General features: G+C 38.8%; 1 protein-coding gene across 10 annotated transcripts in view; it reads right to left on the bottom strand.

Moving 5' to 3' along the window:
• Positions 1–23,596, bottom strand: part of SLC44A3 (solute carrier family 44 member 3) — a 90,854-nt gene that overhangs the window by 30,526 nt on the left and 36,732 nt on the right. For 3 of the 10 annotated variants that reach the window (XR_014957082.1, XM_085586513.1, XM_021525783.3), the window contains exons 1-8: positions 8,900–9,040; positions 8,624–8,731; positions 5,984–6,126; positions 5,419–5,555; positions 3,870–3,963; positions 2,328–2,497; positions 1,759–1,848; positions 1,017–1,141 (exon numbers count right to left, since the gene is read on the bottom strand). Coding sequence is in view for 9 of the 10 variants with exons in the window: in XM_085586513.1 (XP_085442639.1) it covers positions 1,017–1,141; positions 1,759–1,848; positions 2,328–2,497; positions 3,870–3,963; positions 5,419–5,555; positions 5,984–6,126; positions 8,624–8,731; positions 8,900–8,926 (894 nt within the window). In the remaining variant the exon portion in view is untranslated. The other 7 variants (XM_085586517.1, XM_085586520.1, XM_085586514.1 and 4 more) reach the window with 5 other exon arrangements.

The raw sequence follows: 23,596 nt of genomic DNA, 5'->3' as shown, positions 1-23,596 counted from the left end.
ATACAATCAATGGCAGTTCCTTCACTGGTTTTCTTGCCTGCTCTGGAAAGAAGCCACCAGCTCTGAAGAGAAGCATAACCTGCAGTAGTGGGTGTTCCCACAGTTCTGCAAACAAGTCAGTTGTACTGGAACATACAAGCATTCAAAGAAACTTTTTCTTACCTCTTTAGTATCAGCAGATGTAAAAAGGTCATAACTTATAGAGGATATTAAAAAAAAAACCTGATCTGTGATACATTTATATTTGTCACTGTAAACTGCCAGATTGTTAATATCTGGCAAATTCCATATGGATCTTACTCATCTCTAAGACAACAGGACAACTGCTTTGACAAATGTCTCATGAAGTACAAATTGACTGTAGCCTCAAATTGAGCAATGGCTCCTTTTAACATTGCAACATCAGAATGAAAAAATCATTTCAAGTTGCTAGCTACACTCAGATTTTCATTTGTAAAACAAGGTCAGTGAGAGAAAAACAGAATTTTACCCTATAACTTGAGGTCTAGACACTGCTGCCTTCATTTCACTACCCCTTTCTTTCATTGTCTCAAAGAGCTGCTGACAGGGTGGGATGAATTCACAGATCTCATGTCCATACTCAGCTAGTGCCCCTGTGTATATTCAACATGATTCTCCAGTAGGCTGATGCAGCACAAAATGGGGATGGAACACAATTCTTGCATTTTTACACCAACAACACTAACACAGTTTTACAGGTTTGAAGTATGGCAAGGCTGACAAACAAGTTTCACAATGAATATATAAAATTATTTTTCTAGTTGTGATGGGGGCCTAAAAATCTAGTTGGAACTAGGGACCTTTAAAGTTCCTTCCAATCCAAACCACTCTATTATTTTATGATTATATGTGAATGAATGTAAGAAGTTCTTATAATTTATTCTCATTTTCCAATTTGAAAAGAATTAGGAATTATTTTTATTGTTGCAGAACCACTGTAGTTCTAGTGTTCAAGTGACAGCCTCTGCCATTGCTTAGGGCAAAATGCTACTTACAGTGATGATTGTTGAGAAGATGGCATATCCAAGTAGGAACTTTACATTTTCCTTTTCTGTTTCCAGTTCAGTGCTGGGGTCATTCCGGTAGTCATAATGGAGCCACCAGAGAACACCTGAGACAACTGAGCAGAGCAGAGCAGTGTGAGGGTGGGCAGGGCACGCTGTTGCTGCCTGGCCTCCCTTCCCAGTCTCCTGCCCTCCCCACCATCCCACAGGGCTTGGGAATACTGCCAGTTAGCAAAGTGAGGCACAGGATCAGTGAGCACAGAGAAACCTCCCATAATGGCCTGTCAGTCTGAGGTAAAACCGCAGCAGAACATTTGGATTTCTTGCACTTCTCCTAAGGCTCAGGCATGTCATTTCATTGTGGAGATACAATGCTAACTTTCACGGAATGACAAGCTTTAGCCAGACACATTCCTATGGTTCTCCCTTCCTAAAGCAGGCAGTGTAAGAGTTCACTAAGCATTCTTTGAAACAGTAGCATTTTCATAACTGCATTCATCTGCCAAAAGAAATGTTGTTTCCAGGCATCTATAAAACAATAAACATCACCATCATCCTAACACTCAGCAGCTGGAACAGCACAGCCAGACCTTGGCACCAAAAGGCAAGCAGGCCTCAGCTTGGAAATGACTGTGGTAAGCTGAAGGTTACTGAAGATGGCCATGGAAATAAAGGATAGCTTTTTTGTCCAGCTGCTAATCCTTCAGCACAGTGAAACAGTAAATATACTTACACAACAACCCAAATACAACCAGTGCAATCAGAGTATGGATGAGGAGGGTCTGAATGAATCTGAACGCTAAAACCGCTATCAAAGAGAAGGCTGAAAAATACATTAAATTTGAGTGTTACAACCCTTTTTATTTTAAATATAAATAGCAACAGCATTTAGTAAAGCTGGCAGTCTTTTTAACATTTAAAGCACACAGTTACCTCTAACTTAAATAATAAGAAACTTATAGCTGATATATTTCACCATGGGAAATACTACATTTTAAGTAACATTTTATGTAAGAGTTAAGTTTAAGTATTCATGCTGATGTCATCTTTTTCATCAACAATTTCTTACAGTCCCCCAAAATGAGGTATATAACCATGTCATGGAACACAGAATCTGATAGAGATCTGCATTTCACCAGTCTATTAAATTCCTCTGATAAAATCTGATCACTCTTCCTTAAAAAATAACTGTCCCCAGAAAATATGAAAAAACACCACTTTTGAATTAAACATATAGACTTATAAGAAACATTTCAACCCTTTAATTGAATATCATTATTCACTATTAACTTATAATATTACCTAGTGCAAGGATACTCAGTCCTATCACAGTATCTCTTCTTGCCAATATTCCACTCAAAATTCGATGAAAAACATCCATTTCATTAACCATTCTTATTAGGAGAGATGCATACTTGGAATAGCATTCAGGATTTTGTGGAATACAGCGATTAAATAATGGAAAGGATTTACTGAAAGGTTGAAAATAAAAGTGGTAAAAAGTATTAATTACCGGACAAACAGTTTAAAATCCACAGAAATGCATCCTGCCATTCTCCACAAATAGTATTCTGTTATAAAGAGTAGTTTTATGTATCATCTTCAAAATAAACTCCTAATAGTGTCAATCCTGTATCACTATACCAGAATAGATCCATTCAAGATCAGCCTGGGGAAAGAAATTAACAACTCCCTCATTAACTATCACCATCAGCACATAGCTCCTATGCCCATTCTAGTCTGGCTTCACCTGCTTTGCTCCCATGTGTTTATGTAAAAATGAAGTTCATGCTAACATAGCTGTAACCTATGCTGTTGTAGATAATTCTAGATCAAAACCATTTTGTATTGGTTTTATGATATTTAGGCATTCTAAAAGCCACACCAAAACGAGGTTTGCAAGGTACAATTAATGGCACCAAATATTTATACAAAATTATTTGTCACTCCCAGCCAAGCTTCTTGCACATATTTATTGTACCACTTTGGCAGTGCTGCCCTACAACAGCTGATGGCAAATTCATACCTGAAAAGGAGAGGTTTTTTTATCAACAGCTAAAAATGTCACTAACTAGCTTTGCTTCTACCATGTAATATTACTACGCAAGATGAATAACTTTGCTGAGTTCCTTGACAAACCAAAAAAGGCCTAGAAAGTTGAGGAAATATGTAAAACGTGCCTTATTTTTTCATCAATTTACACACTTGATCCACTGTATGTAATGTTTTTACATGTCTCCCACTCTCTTCTCTTCACTTTGTCCTTCTATTTTCTGCTGTGAAGAGCAGAATTAGCTCAGCAAACACAAAGATTCCATTTCTCTGCTGCATTTTCATGATACAATGGAGCTTAAAATCATGGCTTTAAGATTTTTGACTCACAACTGCCAAATTTGACAAAGCCAGCAACATCCACAGATCCATCCTTCAAGCCATCTGGCTATAAAATTATTCTGATGGAAATTTCTGGGCTCAGGAGAAGAAGCAAGGCCAAAGACCACATCCTTGGCATTGAGGAAGAAAACAAAATCTGTGCAGGGGCTAAGCTGTTCCTCATATGGAGTGCTTTTTCCTAATTTGGAAAAGGAAGAGGAATGGAAGTGTAGAGGAATAAAGAGTAGAGCAATGGAAGGAATGCAGTCCTTGTTTATTCTGTGGGACAGGACACTGGCATGTTCACAGGCACACAAAAAAACTTGTAAGGATACATGGACAAAAATAAATAAACAAAGCAAAACCATCCTGAGTGTGAAGCATCAAGCCAAATACAAAATGTGAGAAAGTAACAGTCCATAAGAAGCTGTTTGGACTGAAGGAGGTTGTAAAACACCTAGTCATTCTTACCTTGGTGGAACTGGCAGGGTGGGACACAGCTGAGCTGCCTTTGGATTTAGTGTGTAACTGGAAACATTCAGGTTGTAAACACAAAGAAAAGAATCTAAAAAAAGAAAAAAAAAGAAAAAAGAAAAATAGTAACTTAAGATTAGTAAAAAATTGAGAGAAAAAAACAGCTAAGTTTTGTTGGCACTTCTGGTTTGATCCCTTACCAGGCCATTTTTGTCCCCGATATATTCCAGTGGAAATGTGAATAGCAAAGTAGGTAGTTGAGTAAATCTAAACCAATCTCTGAAGAATATTTTGCCTTCTTGACTTAACTACAGTTACCACTTATATTCCTGGAGGGCAGGCACACTGTTTGCTCCACAGTGCTATACCTGGCTATTAATCCTTGCTCACTAGGACTAGAGAAAAACCTGAAATGATGGAAGCTACAACAGAACTAGATCCTCCAGAATATATCTGTAGCCAGATATATACAGAATATATCTGTATCCAGAACATATGCTGGGATCTAGGTGAAATATTTCCATGTACTCTGCTAACAACACTCTGCTCCATTAGATAGCACTTCTGGGAAAGAAAGGCTGGGTACATCCAAGCCACTCAAAATGCAAGACTTCTCCCTGCCTTGACATAAACATGCAAGCAGTTTTAGTTGGAATTTGATACAATTATGTTTACTTAGACTGAAAATACTTCTGTTATCTCACAGGTGTTTACAGCTTTCTGCAGATACAAATTACGTCCAACTACCTCAAAATTAAATTAAAACAAATATTGTCAATTTAAATAGTGATCCCTGCCAAATAAAACAGAAAAAAAAAAAAAAAAAAAAAAAGAATGGGATACTAACCTCCAACAATAATAGCCATTAATATTCATATGGTCTGAAGTTTATATATACCCCATGAAATAAGGCTTAGGCTACTAATTATTTTATTTACATGTTGGACATGAATAAACCTTTCACACAACAGCTACTTCTGACAGCATTTCATCTTGGACACCAGAATCCAATAAGATTTCAAGCTGTGTCCTGGTTTTGATGGGAAGTGAGTGGCTGTGGTACTTAGGTGCCAGCAGGGGTTAAACTACAACAAAATGGAATAACAAACATTGGGATCTGATGTCTAGAGGGATAAATCTACTTGTGTCTTCATGGAATTAAGAATTCCACCATAGTTTTAATTACATTTAAAGGAATCAGTTGGATAAGAGTCACAAGCAACATATGAATTCTGGTCACCTACTGGCACTCCTACCAAACTTCACTAGTTCTTTATCAATAGTCAGTTTTCTGCTACATTATCTCAGCACTGTGCAGGAATTAATGAACAACTTTCTATTTTACATAAGAGAGCTGTAACATTTCTAGAAACTATGTTTTTGAAATAAAGCAGAAACAAGACATTTTATTTTCTGTTAGCATGAATATTCAGGAAATCAATGGCAAGATATGATTCCCTAGTGTAAGAGCCATAACTAAAACGAAGTGGAATCTGCTCAACTGTTCTACAGTTACACTGAGGTACTCATATTCCCTGTGGCACACCATTATTCCTTGCAAAATTCTGTAGATCTTCCAAAGAGTTGAGTTGGTGTTGTGGACAACTTGACACGCACAAGGAAAGTGAACTGACTTTGAGGCTTTGTATTTCCAGGCTGCATGAATTCAGAAAGAACACATACCTAGAAAGAAAAAAAGATCCTCTTCTCAAAAAAAAAGCATTCTTGGTTTTTCATAAGTTTAAATTCTAATCATTTTTTTTTAAGTGCTACAAAGCAAGTGACACTTTTTCCAAATGAGTCAGTGGAATGACTGGGAACTTCAATGTGCAACACCCTTAAGCAGAAAGATTTGCTGCCTTTCTGGCTGATGTCCCATTTAAGATCCTCTTTAAGAAGGCAGCTGCATAAAGCATAACAATTCAGCACATTTTCAAATTCTCTCTTAACTTTTTAATTTCACTCACTCTTCTGCACTATTCCCACCTTTTTTGCCTTTCAATACAACAGTGTATAGATACATAGATGTATATGACTGACAACTAGAAGATGTGTATTTTACTAAGTTCTCAAATATTTGATTTATTTAGAACATTAACTGATGCACTTACTTTTTATTAGTCATGTCCAATCCAGAAAGATTTGCCCCTTCTACAGGAGTGTTCTTCCGACCACATATGTTCCCAAAACTGTCATATCCAAGCACAAGTCTTTCTGCAGCACCAGCCACCACAGCATAGCCACTTATAAACATCTGTTAAAATATTTTTTTTTAAATATGAAAGCATGCTACCATGGCTTTTCCTTCCCATTCAATAACTATTTCTTTTAAGTAATACATTTTTGCCTTCTGGTTGCAAACATTTAAATCTAAAATTCAGCCCTCTGCACAAGGCCAGACCAAGTCACATGGGCAACTTTAGCCCTATTGCTTCCTTAGAGCTTTCCTTCATCTATTGTTGAAAGTATATAAATTAAGCAGAATAACACAGGAGAAGAAAGATAGTAGAGGTCTGGATTAAAATAAGAGGAAAGCATTACTAAGGTGCTAAACACTGTCCCTAGTCATGTTCATGTGTGTCACTCATGAGGCAAGATCACTCAAATGGTAATTTTTCATGTGCTCATTGCATCTCAGTGATGCAAGCTGACCTTCAAGACACACTTGGATAATAGAACTGCTGCTATGATGGGCCCTTGAAGCTGCTATGAATTTAATCAGAAGTATTTTAAAACACAAAATACATTTCAAATGGAGATTACCTGAAATTTCAGGAAGGAGCACTCTTTAACACATGTGAAATACCTGGAGAAAGCCACACTGTGCACTTAGGTGACACTGCCCTGCACTTATGCATTTTAGCTCTGCTGCTGGATCAAAGTTCCAGTAGATCATCTTCTAAACCCAAGAGGGAGCTAAGTACTTCTGCTGCCCAAGTAGCAGCAATCTTTAGTTAAAATGAAACCCCTTGTCCAGCAACACAGCTTAAACCCTCCTGTACATTGTGAGGGCCAAAACAATCATTGGAAAGAACCTTTGCAAGTGCCAAGAAGCAGGAATTCTTCTGTGACACTAAAGTCCTGAGTACTGCTTTACCCAAGGCTTATCTCCCCGTCACTCCAGCTACTGAGGAACTCAGTGATGCAAGGCTCTCCCCTGTCCCATGGGGTGCAAGTCCCATTTCACACACACCAAGGACAGCCCCTGAGCTCTGTGGCTGTGTGCCAAGGGCTGGCTGCAGCCAGGCTTCCCAGTCCCACAGGAACCACTGCTGCTTTGCATGAAGGCAGCTGAGCATCGGCTGTGCTCGAGACATTGCACAGACCAGCACAACTGCCTTCTAACTTCAGCTTTACAGCCTTTATCTGTTTTTCTACTTTTAGTACTTGTGACCAAAGATTGGATCTGGGCAAAAACATGTCTCATACACAAACGTGTACCAATGTGCTTCTTTAGTTCTGAGACAAATCTCTTTTTTGCTTATAGTAGACTCTTATTTTGCAGTCTTAACTAGTTCAGAATTTTTTAAAAATTATGATGGCATACTAATGCTGTCTCAATATGGGCATCTTTGTATAGATTCCTCAATTCAAGCTAACATGTGATGTTAGTGGATACCTGTGGATGATTTGTTACAATAACAAAAAATATCCAGATCCAGTTTGTTTACTGAGCAAGTATTTTTTAATAATTAAAATGTTATCAGAAGGAAAACAAGAAAGAAGCTGGCAACGTAACTCAACTGAAACACGCTTTTAGAAAAATTCTGGTTCAAGGTGAAAATGCCCTCTAAATATGGGCACTATAGGTCTACTGTGTAGATAACTTTTTTTTTTTCTTTAAGTGCAGAATACTGGATAAAAGCAATAAATCTTGTTAAGTAACAGAGTTATAGCTGCAGGGGTACATGGCTATGATACCCATTACCACAGAGCCCATTAATGTGGTTCCAATTTTTTTTGCTATGTGAACAGATTAGTGTCATTACATTTTCTTAAATATTTTAAAAATAAGATCAAACACAAGAAAACAAATGTAATAAGCATGTAATAAGTGATTTCATAGAAAGTGAGCAATAAAAGCAGTGAGAGAAACCAAAGAAAAATCCTAAATCCTTACCATTTGACAGCTTTCATTTGTGGCATCCCCTCCACTAATCCAAGCAGTAAGTATTAGACAGCAGGTAAAAAACCCCTATCCTGCTCACAAAGTTCACCATCCATTTATGCAGTACCCAAAATGTGTAGGTATATTCTGAATTAGCTTCCATTCAAAAAGTTACTATGCATGGAATTAAAAAGTGTACTTATGAGAATCCTGAGTAGACGGAGACATATCATTAAAAACCCCAATCATTCTTCAGAAAGACAAAGGCATCTCCCAAAAGCCTGTGCGCTGATATAAAATAGTGACTTAATGTAGCATCAGATGGATACACATTGCAAGATATCAAGGCTACAATGAATAAGTAGAAAAAAGAGCCCAGTCAGAGCCGTGGACTAACTTACAAAAACAAACAAACAAACAAAAAAACAACAACAAAAAAGAAGCACATGGACAGAACTTAGAAGTGTGACTGACACTACAATAAAGCACTGCGCCACAACAAAGGTAAGATCTACCCCTGGGCAAACATGGGGACCTGTGCCAGGGACAATTTCAGTTTAGATTTAGTATAACACTATGCAGAACCCCATTAACTTTGGATCTGATCTGTCCTTTCAGGAAACAAACAAACGTGAGTGCTTACCAAACCAGCCCAGAAAAGACAGAAGAGGAGCAGCCAGAAAGTGTCCGTGCACTTTCTGTAAATGGCTGGTCGCCATTCCCGTAGTTCAGAAACACCATCTCCAGAGTTCTAAATAGAAAAAAAAAAAAGTTTCAAGAAAACAGCAGACCTGTGAAACTTCCTGTGCAATTAACTCGAGCTCCAAGGGGCGGAGATTTCAGCAGTCGCGTAACTCCGCAGCCTCGGTGGGAACACCCGCAGCCGTGCCCGGCGAGGAGCGCTGCCCGCCGCGCTCACCTGCCGCCGGCCGCCGCGCCGCTCCATGGCCGCGCTCCCCGCGCCGCCGGGCCGCGCTCCGCGGGGGCGGCGGGCGGGCCCGGGGCGCAGCCGGCCCGGCGGGGAGAGGCTGCCCGGGGCTCGCTGCAGCGCCGCGGGGCCGGGCCGGGCCGGGCCGGGCGGTGGCAGCTCCGGCAGCTCCGCCCGCCGCTGCGGCCGGAGCCGCGGGGCCGCCGCGCCGGCGGCAGGGACAGAGCGGCATCGCTGCCCCGGGGCGCTCCGCTGCCGCTCCCGGGACAGCCGCTCGGCGGTCCGGCAGCTCCTCCGCAGCCGCAGGTTCATACAGGGCCCCTGGCCAGGGTGGGGGGCTTATATTTCACCCTTCATTAGCTTATTTCTGGGAATAGCTGAAGATTTGTTACTCCCGGCGCAAAATGGGGGCTGTTCTGTCCTGTAAAGCCCACTGACGCTGGTACCCGCTTGGCTGTTCCAGCTGCATTATCGATGTTCAGTCAGTCATAGATCCTTTTCAGGTTCTCTTTGGCTGTTGTTTGCACAGTTACATCACGCTGACGTGCTGTATTATGCTATACATACTCTCATCTATGTCCATATGCATTTTGCGTGCACAGGAATACATGGAACAACAGGAATAACACCGAATAAGGTCAATCCCTGTAACTCAGATGACTGAGGAATGCAGGAGTTATTAGCCACTTTTAATAGCATGCTTTTTATGTGCTGTCCCTGTTGCCAATTTATTTTTATGTTCACTAAATTCAGCTCAATAATCTAGAGAAAATTAGAGATTGGAAGGATGTTAAAAGTATCATTTTGTCGTCTTCCTGACAGTCAGTGGAATAAATAAATATTCTCTTTAAGAAGTAACACAACATCTGCAATTGAAATAAAATTGAATTAAATGGAAGCTGTTTTGCAAAACTGAGAATTGGTCCATCTTGTATAGGAGACAGAGTACTAAGCTAGTCTTTTCCAGAAAAAGAAAGCAAAACAAAGTCAATGTATTCCAGATCTCTGGAGAAAATGTAGCATGAAACCTTGATGACAAACTAGCATAGATGGAAGCAAATAGGCAATATCAGAAACTGGGCTTTTATAAAAAAGAATGCATCTCTGCCCCAGAATATTTCAAAGTCCTTCTAAGCTGACTGGAAATAACTACATTTTTCCAAAAGGGTAAGTCATAAAATGTTTCTGAAATTGACATTTTAACTGTTTTGACAGAACCTGGTACAATTCTGATTTAAATTTACACACACCCCCACCCTCACCACCTCCCAAGAAGTGGTTCTGAAGAAACACAGCAGGAAAGATTTCTAAAAACTGTCTTACAAAGGATTTATTAAACCATTTAGTTTCCAGACAGCTCATAGTTGCCTTTTATCAGCATTCTATCTTTTAATGCCCATTATCCATCAATTTTGGGGGGTTTTCAGAATTTGGATGAAAACTAAAATATAATTCTAAAACTGAAAGAGTAGTTTTGTGCTTATAAAACATAAATAGAGAAAACAGTTTTTCCTTCACTTTGTGTTGTTGCAGCTTAAAAACATATGGGAAAAGTCATTTTCCCTTGAAATACAAATGTGAAATTTCACATGAAACTTAAGCTTTTTTTTTATAAGATAAATTCATTTTTTTATTGTATCAAGAAAACTAACCAAAATTATTAATAACCTTTAACCTAGACAAAAAGTATTCTGTGACAGGATCATTATCTGATTAAGAAAAATCATCTTGAAGAACAATGCCAGTGATGAAGGCCTATATTAGAATCTGATGACTTGCTGTCATCACATGCTAATATTTTGCTGTTGGTCTGGCACTTTTTGAAGGATCCTCTTTAAGTTTTGTGTTCCATTCTTACTGTGAATAGAGGAAAACAGCAAATGGAACAAATATTTTTTAATAAACTCCAGAATCCAGGTAACTGAAGTGCATGTAAAAAAATTGGAATCAGCAGTAGAGGCCTGATTTTACTGGGCAATATCAATCAAAATTCTTTTATTTCCTCAGCTAGCCTAGGAGCAATGATCCTAGAAATGCTAGAATTCTAAATTCTAAATCAGAATAGGATTTTTTAAAAAATATTGTAAATGAAATATCTTAATTGTACTAAGTTTTTTCCTGAATTCCAAACATGATCAAATAAAACATATATTCTACTTAGAAGCAGCTGAGTGCTTTTACCATGTGTCACTAGGTGGGGCTCAATTCCCAGTTTCGAGCTCCAGCTCAGCATTTGAAATGGGTGCACAGAGCCTCACACCATGGTGAGCCAGTATGAAATCAGGATCCTCATCCTACAGTTTAAGAAAATATCAGGAGACAAGGCTCAGATTGGATAACATATTTAAACACCCATATCCAAAGTGCAATACCAAAAGCTCTCGTTTGTTATTTGTCCAATCCTGCCAAAAATTGCCCAAAAGATCAATTTCAGATTTTCTGTCTTACCGCTTTCACAGGATAGAGCCTGGTTCTGCAGCTGAGTCATTTGAGCACCCAGTGAGGAGCAGAGAGCTTTAGAAGTGATATTTTGTAGTGTGAAACATAAATGAGATGAAAATGAATTCTGGAGAAAGAGTATCGGATTAGACAACTGGTCTTGTGCTCTCTCTCTCTGATGAGAAGCCCATGCTGGAGCCTTTGGTCTCAGTGCCCTGGTCTACATAGACAAGGGGACTGAGAATTTATAAAATAAATAACTTAATTTCAATCTTGTATCCAAGTACAGCCACTTCCATGGGAGATTAGTATAATGAGGATCCACATTCTCTCATAAGTCTGCACTGATCTCTCAAGAATGTAACATTTCTTGTAAAGGAAAAGAAAATATTTACAGTCCTAGAGTACCCAGGAACTCACAGTGATTTATTTGAGTTTTAAGACATCTTTTAATTTTCTAACCATTCAACCTGCTTGGTGTGTTGCAGTGGGGGAACCACAACAAGAGAGATTAACATTTACACTTCTGAGACTACTTGTAGTTTTTAAAGGATGTTTCACATGTTAACCATCTTCAGACATATTTACCAGCATCAGCAACAGAGATGAGCAGCTGTGTAAATTCATGGGCATTTTTCAACTCTGTTTTTCATGAAGTCACATAGAATATACAGAAAAATCAAACATGAAATCAAGCTTTCTGACTCCAAGCTTTAATAACAAAGTTCTAATTATTTCTTATGAGTGTAGTTTATTCACTGAGAATGAATGCTGGTGCTGCTTGCACTTAGGGCTCAACTTTCTCACCAAGAAACTTACCTGATTAAAACTGGAGCAGGAATGTGGACTGGGAGAGGAAGGTGCTAAATGAAAACAGGACAGTTCCTTGCTAGACTGGTTAAGTGAGATGACTATCCCTATCTGTATCCCTTTCTGGGTCAGACAAGGAACAGAGACCAATTACTTTAATAACAGGACACAGCAACTGAGAAATTCAGCTTAAAAGCAAACATTTTCTGCCTAATTAGAGAAGGTGCAGCTGAGCATAATTTCCATTGCTCTCAAATGATCTTGCTTATGCACAAAAGCTTAGCAGGCAGGCACTGTTCTCTGTAGGTAGCTATGCTTGGAAAATCCTGAACTGTAACACCCAGAAACTGAACATAATGCCTCCTATTATGCTCAAGCTGCTGGTCAGGTTTGCATTCTAAGCCCAGGTGTTTATGACCTCATCTCACTTGAACCATTCAGTATGAAATTTCTCATGGCAGATGCTGAAGTTTTTTGGAAAACATCAGCATATATTATTCACTCACTTTTAAGAATGAAATTAAAGAACCAGACAATATGGCATACCTACATACATAAGAAATTATTACACATTATTTGGATTAGAGATTTTTAATGGACAAGGAGAAAGAAATGCTTCTAGCTTTTTCTCATATTTGAGAAAATTAATCCATATTTATCCAAACCACTTTAATAAATCATGGTGAATGCTCAGTCAACTTGATGAGCTTCATAGCTAAAGGATCTGTAGGCTGTGCCTGCATGGCACACCTAGGGCTGGCTGAGAGTCTGGGCAGCCCTGAAATGTGCTTCTGACTTGTCATGTACTTTCACTGTTTTGCCTTCACATCAGTGATTGTCCTGACTGAGAGCAGGCACAATGGACAAAGACTGGTCTTGAGATGAATGTAAAGAAAAAGGAGAACTGGGTATAGCTGCTAAATAGGTTCCTGGAGTTGATAAGGAGTATACCATGGTTGATACAGAAATCAGGACCTAGCAGCTCTCTGAGAAGGATTAGAGGGATTCAAAAAGTGAGTATTATGAAAGCATTAACCTAAGGCTGTAGACAGTGGGCCATTATGCCTCTGTTGAGCCACAGTAACAGACTGAAAGCCAGGACTGGCTAGGCAGAGACACCAGAAACAGAAGTTAAATGGAAGTCTGGGACAGTGGGGGAATGGCTGCTGGAGAGAGGAGGTGGAGGGAGGTCTGGCATGCAAGGGACAGCATGCAGGATTTGAGGGATGGGTGGGGCTGGATGTGGATGAAACAGAGAGACAGGAGGAAATGGCTGAAAAAAGGAGGCCAAGATTGAAAAATGTAGGAACCTGAGAGCTAAGGGAGGCTAGAACTAGTATAGAGAGGCATAAGAATGTCCAGGGAAGAAGAGTGTAGATAGTGAAAGCTGTGTGGACATAAACAAGCCATAGTACAAGTCCTGAAGGTACTTAAAAGATTAAGACTGTGGGGAATGATCAAAAGAATCTGGGTCTGCCACCACACCCTTTCACAAAGCAGAGTATCACCTTTCCTCTCCTGTCAGCAAATACCCTGTGCTGGCCTGAGAGTGCCCTGGCAGACTCAGGGCTGGCTAATAACCCAAAGCTCCCAGCCAGGTTTCTGATCAGCCTGCCAGTTCTGTCACTGCTCCACTGGATCCACTGGCAGGCTTCTGTCCCAGCATCTAGAGAGTCCAATCCTTCTGATGACTTGACTTAGTTTCTTTATGATGCTCCATGTTTGCTTTTCTGTTCGCTCATCTAGAAAACCCCACCTGATCATATATTTATAGCTGGACTTTCTAAATACTCTGTTATAGGTATAATGATGAAAATGCACAAAAGATAAAATAAGCAGTATTTTTTCTAGTAATTTGATGATTATTGAGGTGTTTCATTTCTCAGTCTTCTCACTTGAATTTAACAAATTAATAGCCAAATTAATTAATGAAATTCTTCTGGATATTTCCAATGCATTGAGAAGGTCTATTTTTATTTCAGGATAATGATTATTGAGTAGATTAGCCAGTGGTCTAGAAGAATTGATTGTGCACATCTTTCTTGCCTCTATAGTTTTAAATTACTGCTGCAAACCACCATCCCTCCTGTGATTTACCAAACACATGAATCATTCAAGGAATGAGTATAATACCACAAAGTTAATTTGTTCCACTTGCCACAGAAGCATGCAGAGATCTGCACAAAGAGCCCTTTCATTCCCATCAATACACAAGCTAGAGCACAGCCTGACCCTAGAAAAGTGTTTGCTGAGTTGAACTTGATAATAAACTTTACAGGTGACTCATTTCAAGGGCTGAGAACAAAGCAAGAGAATCAATGTTTCAGGATCACACGGTACATTACCTACCAAGCCAGACAACACTGGAGGTGTACCTTTGTGGGAAATCAGAATTATGACGTGCCCAGGGGTCTGACTGGTAAATGGCATGGGTAGTACAAGATGAAAGAGCTTGAACTAGAACAACTTCTGTGTTTCAGGGCTGTTAATGTCCCTCTCTGGTCCAAAGAGCAGACATGCCAGTACATCTGAGTGTTCCAATACAGAGAACAGACAAGTAACACTGCTATTCTAAACATCCCCTCAAAAAGCCAAGGAAGGGAATTGCTTGAGTTTCAGAGGAATTGAGAAGTGAAAGCAGTGGATTTGTAAGGCTGGGAAAAGATGGCTTGATCTGTAAATTATGTAAATGGAAGGAAGGATGAGCAGCAAAAAAAATGGAATAACCTAGGATAAACCCAAATCAAACAGGATTTAAAAAGGCTTCAATCTGGACCACATGGAGTCTGCAGAAATATCTGTGACCTTCAGAGTCAGATCTAGTTCTGAATGAAAACAATGAGATGTTTTCATTAGTTGGGTGGAGACCACAGAAATGTGGTTTTTATCAACACTAAGTAGCAGAATCATTACAAAGACTAGAGGGAAGTCTTTTCTGAAAGCACAAGATGCTTCACTGATAGTTTAGTTCTTGTAAGGACAATTTACATTAATGGAATCGGCTACAGAGTGTTTGCCAGCGAAAAATAAGCGTTTTGAATCCACAGAGACAGCTTGGACCGTAGGGCCTTCCAAGTGCCGCGAGTGCAGGGGGCGCGGCTGCCCGCGCGTCTCCCACTGGGTGTCACCCTCGGGCAGCTCTGGCCCCGCAGCGCCCACGGCAAACGCAGCCAGGGCGCCTCGCTGCGCTACGGCGTCCGCTAAGAGGCTTCAGCGCCATTTCTTGTTGCTTTTCGTTTTGGATTTTGCCAAGCAGTGGGTCTACTTCACCCTAAACAGAGTAAAGGATTGGCCTGAGGGCAAAAGCACAGGAGCTGCAGTGCAGGGCTGAGAAACAGGAACTCAGCCTTAGACCTGATGCAATTTTTGTTATTAATTTTCTTTGGATGGAGAAAATTCCTAATCAGAGTGATATGGTCTAACTACATTTTCTGGCCTTTAACAAAGATGGACTGTGAAAGCAAGTAGTTGTATTACTGTTATTTTTCACACAGAGCCTTCTCCACAAGTCCTAGAGCCTGGAAGAGTTTTCCTGAACCAGTGCTTTTCACTGGTTTCCCTAGTGGAAACATGAGGCTAGTTTTATGGATTTATTGCATCTAGATGTTTATTGTGCAGAGGTTTGGCAGCACGTACGATTATCTCTGTGTTAATTAATTGTCTTTTTTTAAAAAAAGCCTGCCAATATCTAGTGAGGCTTGGGTAGCACCGTATATTATTCTTCTTTTTCTGCCTCAACACAGGTTTTATTTAGAGAAGGCATCAGACTGTCTAGTTTATTCAAAGGTAATGAAATGTTGTTGCTCCCAACAACAGTGCAGGCAGCCAGCACAGAATCTACTCAAGTTAATAGTCCATTTGTAGATTTCATCATATTCACCACACAGTGTGGCAAATTACTGCAATAACTTTACATGAGAATAATCATTATTTTAGTCAGGAGTTCCAGGGAAAGGGTCTTCATGGGTAATAATGTGTTTTTGCATAAATTTTATACAACTAGACAGGATCCAAAGTTCCATTGCAATGCATGTTTAAAAGACTTAAATATCTTCATTGCCTGAAAAGGGAATACTGAACACCCTGCTTTGCACAGCCTGTTGAGAGCAGGAGGAAAGTTGATTATCTATTTACTTAGTGCCAATAGGGTCTCTTGTCAAAGAATCATTGATCTGCTCTCCAAACACTGATGTTTGAGCAGCACATCTGTAAAAATCATAGAAGTATGTGGCCAATCATCTTGAGCCAGATAATGGCCCACAGATGTCTGTTATTTATCTGACCTACTCTTTACACTACCTTTAGTTTACCTTCATTTTTTTACAGAGACTTCTCATAAATTACCTGCTCAATTTATGTTTTGTCTTAATTAGTCATGAGAAGAAAAACCAACAGCAAGTGTGTTACAGGGACATCTACATTTACAAGTGGAATGCAGTCATGGACCCAGCAACACTGGTGGTGTTACAGACTATGCAATGGCATGACTTGCGTAAACAGTTTATTCATCTCCATCCAAGTTACATTGAATCACTCTCTCAGATGAGTAGCTCTAACTCATAGAAATTCTGCAGTCATTCTTAGAAGCACACCTATTTATAGGGTAAGAGTTTAATAGCTGAAATATTTGGTAAGAATCGTGGTCAAGTCCTGCAAAACCTAATTAAATGTGAAATACCTAGAGAAATTATTCCTACTCTATTAAGAATTCTTGGAATCTTATATTACAAACAACTTTTTCAGAGAGAGGAATCCTGAAATCTAAAGTCCTTTCCACGATATTCACATTTTTCCCATTATCTGAAAAGATACAGCATATTGTTACATGTGTACGTATCAAACTTTCTTACAAAATTTTATCATGCACAAGTGCATGAAGTTCAGCTAGGCAGAGCAGCTGGATTCTAAAATCAGAAGCATGGAGCTCCGTGTCATTGGCCAGCCCTACTTTGCTTTCATCCATTGCCTGCTGGTACTTCCACTATCAATATATAGGTTGATACAATATGTAATCACTTTGTGACAATGTTTCCATCAATCATTTAAAGTGAAAGAAGAAACAGTTTTCCTTTAATAGTGGGAAGATCAATATTAACTAATCTTGTAGCATTGTCACTAGAGTTAACCTTTTTCCATTACTAAGATTAAAGAACTGCATTCTTTTGAGATTTCAAGTTACAATTCTGCTTCTGCAACAACATCTCATCACTCTGTTCATAATGCTTGTCATAAGCAATCTTATTGTGTAAAATCTTTTTTTGGTGTTACATAAAATGAGATACAGTCTTACAATGAGACCTATGTAAAGCAAAATGTACTAGATATTGTTGCAGTTTTGATTTATTTTAATCTTTGTACATAAACCAAGGGCTGTTACTCATCTATTGTGATTAAACCATAGAACAACACTATTCCTGGTCTGTCACGTTATGGGTAAAATCATGGGATAGCTGCTGTGCTTTGATAGCATTCATGCAGTAAAAAAGAGTTAGCATTCTACTAGCTGTTCCCAACATTTGTCCTATTAACTGTGTACCATTACAGTGGAGAAAACTATTAGGCAATGTTTGATACAAAAAACTCACTGTGAGGTAAAAATGTCTTCTTTGAGCAGCTATTTGAGGAAGCAACATTTTGCAGCAATCATTGCATGCTTAAAAATGGAAAGAGATTTTGAAAAAAGGATGTTGACCCTCTTTCTAGTGACTAAAATTTGAAGTTGTCAAACTGACATGAGCAATGGCAGTATAACAATTTCCTGTCCACGTAACATATTTGCACAACATAACGTTGCTGATAACACTAAGAAAGTGCATAACCCAAAGGATGTGGATGTGTCTGGGAATTCCCATGGCCCTTCCTGTGTACCAATAAAGGAATAAGACAAAACAAACATCTATGGGCTAATCATGCAAACTCTTATTCATAGAGTTTGCTTCTCTTCACCTTGCTAACATGAACTTTACGCTTCAGTTTCCCTGTTTAGAGTCAATTAAAAGTAATCCAGCTTCCTGTCAACACTTGGCTCAGAAAATAAATGTCATATAAAAAACTATTTAGAAACTGATTGCTTTGGGTATGTAACAGTTCTAGGAGAGTTAGAGGCAAAAGGTGATTCTGGTCTCTTTTTGGCTTCTCTTTGAACCCATAGAAACCCATGGATTGTAGTGGTCTGGCTGGCATGGCTCAAAATGGACTATTTGAAAGCTCACCAGGACCCACCAGAAACCTGCACTCACACTAGGCCCTGTATGATTGCTCATTTGTAGAAATTTGGTTGCTCATTCTTTCAGGCAGAATTTACATAAGGTTGGGGTTAAATGTAGGGATATGTCCTTCAGATAGTTCTCCCTTTCTTCTGTGCCTGACTTTCTGCTGTCAGGCAAGTATTTTCAGCCCTCCCTGCCCCACGCCTGCCTCTTACTTAGAAAACTGGCAGCAGCTGTGTTTATCTAATCTCCTAGAGCACCTTCCAATCTATGTATAAAAGCATGCTGGCTTTGCCACACATGGTTTTGTTTATTGTATTAATCTGATTGTGGTCTGCTGTGCATCACACTCAGTGTAAGGAGAAAAATACATATATTGCATATAAGTTTTAACTTTGATAGTACTCATGTAACAAGAGTATTAAAATTTTAAAACTAGTGTCCAGTGTATATTTCCACCTGATTTACTTTTTAAAAATCAAATATTCCATTTTTACTGAGGTAGTAGTCACCAAAACCAAAGTATTTTTATTTTTGATAATGTAATCTTAATAAAAACATTCAACTGCGATATGTTTCCCTCAGGAACCAGCTATCTGCAAAGAATTTCAACATCCACATCATCAGGAGTCACAGTTAGATCCAGATTTCCTTGAATTATTTTGAAAATCAGCAATAAACACAATAGTTTTTAATGCCATCTTTCCATAGAATAATGTAATTTCCATTCTCACTGGTCCCAGAGAAGTATATATTCAATGTGTGTCTGATAATTTAAAAAGAGAAAAAGGCATAACCCACAGAATTTTAGCATGTGTGGTCTGCATTACTTATCACTCTTCTTCTAAGAGGGTTATGAAACAAATACTGGGGGCCAAAGTAAATAGTATTTCAGCCATCGTATAACAGCACATGCCATGGAGGTAGCCTGTTAAACAGATCTGCTGGAAGTAGCTGTAAGTTTTCTTATCCATATTAACGAGCTGTATTCTGTGTTTTGGTTTGTGTTGCTGTGGATTGCTGTAAAATCTGTAATTAAAACTGGAAGTATAAGGATACTTAATTTCCAAACATGGTGTTGTGTTCCTTTCATGTTGTAACTTGCTTTTCAGGCTTTTCCATGAGAACCCAATGCTGGTATTTCATTATTCTACATCAGTTTGGATTTTTGTAAGTATCTGCAACTTTGGTAACTGGAAGGAAGTTCCTCCTTGCTCATTTCAAGTTTGTTGCAAGTTATTAACATTTAGAAATCCCCATGTGTAAATCTTACTTCCTGTCTACTAGTGATCAGTGACGTAGCTTTTTAATAGTGGCTAAAGAGGCCAATCTTTTATGCAGTTGCCCATTTTTCTTTAGATTCCATCTCTGTATATCATGTGGCAAAGAGTGCTAAGTGTAGTACAGAAAATTTAGTGAGACAGAGAAAACAAAACAACCAATGTCTCAAAAGTTTCATGGTCAGAAGCAAAAGCTCCTGCAACAGAAAAGTTAACAAGTGAGAGAGAGGAGAGATGTGCCTCAGGACAATGATATTAAGTGCATGAGCCATCAGGGAGAAAACAGACTTTAGAAGTGTAGAAAGCAAAGTTTCAATTTCCTGTGATTTTTCTTTGTTCTTGCTTACAAGTAAGAATGAATATTATAGACAGAATAAACTCAGAAATCTCATGAGTCTCACTCCTAGTCATTATTTCAGCGGCAAAGTATAGAAATGGGCTAATCCTCCCTGTCTATTAAAAAGCATTCAAAAGGATTAGGAAATATTAAACAATGGAACAGGAAGGTTTGGGGACAAAACTAAAAGTAGGTATTGAATATGATTCTCATCTGTCATTTCTCATTGTGATAAAGGAGAAAGGGAGATGTAGAAGAACATACTCTGGTTGCTAACATTTGCTGCCCTTCCTGATGTCTCAACAAATTAATTCTGCAGCTGTCCCACATCATGCCTGGACCTCTCCAGGGATGGAAAGAGAGAGTCAGTGTCCCTGTTTCTGTGGTTTGTGCCTATTTATGAACGGATTTTGAATTAGCCATGCTGTTAGTTACTGATGCCATGTGGGCTTTGATGTTCTCAGAGCACAGAACACACAATAACAGCTGCTGAGACACTCAACCTCTGTTAGAGTAGTTACTGCATGTACATTTTCCTCCTAAAATGAAACTAATTGAAAATTATTCATATGACGATTCAGCTCTTTCTTCTATTTACAAAATTACACTGGCTAATTTCTATTTTAATTTTTATGTTGTCTTTTTCAACTAATCATTTTTTTTAACTTTCTCCCCTTCACTGATGACCAGGTCTAATAGTTAAAAATAGTTAAAAACAGTTGAAAAACTGATAGTTAAAAACTATATTGAACCTAATAACTGATGCCTAGATTTATTTTGACTCAGGCCTACCCACTCGCCAGCATCTTTTCCAGGGATATATAGGCCAGTTTACAGGCATGCTGGGACCATACATTTAACCTGAAAGTAATACCTCTGTGAGGATACAGGTGACCAGATATTTAGAGTTACAGGGCATTCCTGAAAGCAAACATGACAAACCAGTTGGTTACCAGCTGGCTACATGGCCACATATACCTTGTACAGTTCTCTAAACTGAAATGTGAACTGTTAGATATCAATATTGTGAACCTTCAGCATGAATGTGAAGAGCTGAAGAGCAGTAAGGAGGGGTGGATATATGAACAGTCAATGCAAAATTATCCATCTGTGCTTTGATTCACAGAAATGAGTGGCCCAGGCACAATGAAAGATGGACAGAGTCATCACTTGGTTTCATTCTGAAAGGAAGCAATATAAGGAAGACAGAAAATAGGATATGTAACACCTTCTTTTTTTGTCTCTAATATACTCCTTTTGTTGTTTATTTATTTTTTTAAATCCATTACACCAATATTGAAAAAGAGAAAATAAATTAAAAGTAGATAAAGAGATAGAGACTGACTCACTCTGATTCACAGCCCCATCAGCTTCACAGCTCCATCAAATGGGGCTTGCAGAGTTCAGGTGGTCTAAATTGGAGTAGCCCTGTAGTTACAGCTTATTGGACAGACAGATGGAACTGCCAGGCTTGAATTTTTATAAAAATTAAAATTGATTGAAGCCTGTTGTAATAAGAGTTGACGTGGACAAACATAAGGAGTAAAGTATTAAAAATAAATCTTGTGTGTCTGCCTGTACTTCCAGTTGAACTGTAGGCAGGCAGTAATCAGCCTGTTACTGAGAGGCATTGCTGCAGGTCAGCAAGACAACAAAATTCAAAATGCAAAATTACTGCAAAAATATTATCCTTCTGTCCACCTCACACATACATAGCAGCATGTGCAGTTAACGGAGTTGTCAGTGCTTCCTAGCACACACAACTGCCTACAGGCTCCTACAGGCTCAGAAGTCATATTATGTCTATATTCCTTGTATTTTTCATTAATATGTGTAGAACAGCTAAGCCGTAATACTGTAAAGCAATAAATAACAGTGTGCTTACCCAAACAATTAGAATTTATTTATCTTCCCTTGAAATACCAAATAGTAGTATGTTGCATCATGGCTTTTCCCCATTGCAGTCAAGCAACTACCTTACCAGAAAAGGCAGCCAAAACCAGTCTAGACTAAATAGTGTGTTCATTCCTGCAGTGCTGGGGCACAGCACAAGACCAACATTTGCTGTGCTGAAAGAGTCCTTATGAGACAGAGAAGGGACCCCAGAATATATTCCTGGACCTGACTTTTTCTCTGGAAGGGAACAGAAAGATTCATCATGCTCCAGCTCCTCCAAGCCATCGTGCTTTGAAAATGTAGCATCTGGTCCAAAATCTAGTAACTCTGGGTAATCTAACTGAGCATACATTTCTCAAACTGTATAAAATGTATTTGCTGTGCTAATTGTTCTGTTCTAAGGCTTTAAGAGGATGCCGGACATGAACAGTTGAATGTGGGTAAATGTTGACCAAGGTGATCTGATCAAGGATTTGGTACTTTTGCAGAACATCTCTTTAGTATTAGAAATGTTACTCTGTCATTATACTGTGGATCATTTATGGTCCATAGAGTTGGCCTACTGATATTTTTCTTTCCTATTATACTATTTGCTGTTACAGTGCTATTCCATTCCCAGAATTGTCAGTAATCATCTTTGTCTGTCAGTTAGCTGTTGACTGATATAGAAAACAGTGTAAAAATTTCTGAAGTCAATGGGGCTGAAACTCAGCAAACAATGCAGGAAGGAGCTATGCAGTATCTTTGCATTACAAAATATTTACTTCACAATCATCTCTAAAGTGTATACTTCAGGGAGTAGCTACTCCAAACAGTCTTCCCTGACAATGGCTTAAAATCAACATAAAGTAAATCCATAAAAGTGGAAACAAGAGACATCATTAACTCTCCTTCATTTATACTACAGAGTCCAGCCTTTTCCAAGTGTTTATTCCTCTGGGGAGACTATGACTGCCAAATATAACAATTTGATGAATGATTAGTAGCAGTAAATACAAAATGTTTATATCACACAATGTATATGAAAAAGTTGTAGCAATACTGAGTGATTGACTTGACTAAAAGCAGACATAGATGTCTCAGATGGGGAGGTGGTGCTAACACAAGACCTGCCCTCTTTCAGACACACACTAAGGATGATCACAACCATTATCTGCTTTGCCATTTGCAGGACATTGCTATCCGAACACAGTATGAGAAGTGAGGCTTGAGGAAGCATGTGTAAATAATGCTGGCTTCTGAAAAGTTGTATTTATCTTGCAAAGGCAAACTGTCTTTCCAAACTAATAACACGTGTTTATAACCAGTCCTGATGGCAGTTCACTGCAGATGCTGCATATTCATCCCTGGCATCAGAGCCAGTCCTGTTTTCTGCAGGATGCAACTGATGAAACTTGCAAAGGATGATGCCCTTTGAAATCTTTGTGCTGCATTTTAAGAAGTTTTTTTTTTACTGAAATGTTTTACTAGACAACGCAGGAAATGGGGACATGAAAACTCCTCAAACTTCATCTCCCTGAAATGATATTGAAAGAAATAGTGATCATACTGAATCAATTTGAAATGTAAGCAATTGGATATTAATGTTTTAGAATCATGAATATTTCAATGTGGGAATTTTTTCTGATGGTGTCAAAACGCAGTACTTTGTCATTCTGGTTCTTTTTTTTTCCCAGAACTCTATGAGAATATCAATATTCCACTGTGATGAAAATAC

This window comes from Lonchura striata, chromosome 8 (genome assembly GCF_050655825.1).
Source record: "Lonchura striata isolate lonStrDom1 chromosome 8, ASM5065582v1, whole genome shotgun sequence".
NCBI lineage: Eukaryota > Metazoa > Chordata > Aves > Passeriformes > Estrildidae > Lonchura > Lonchura striata.
This window is presented reverse-complemented; position numbering and strand designations above follow the sequence as displayed.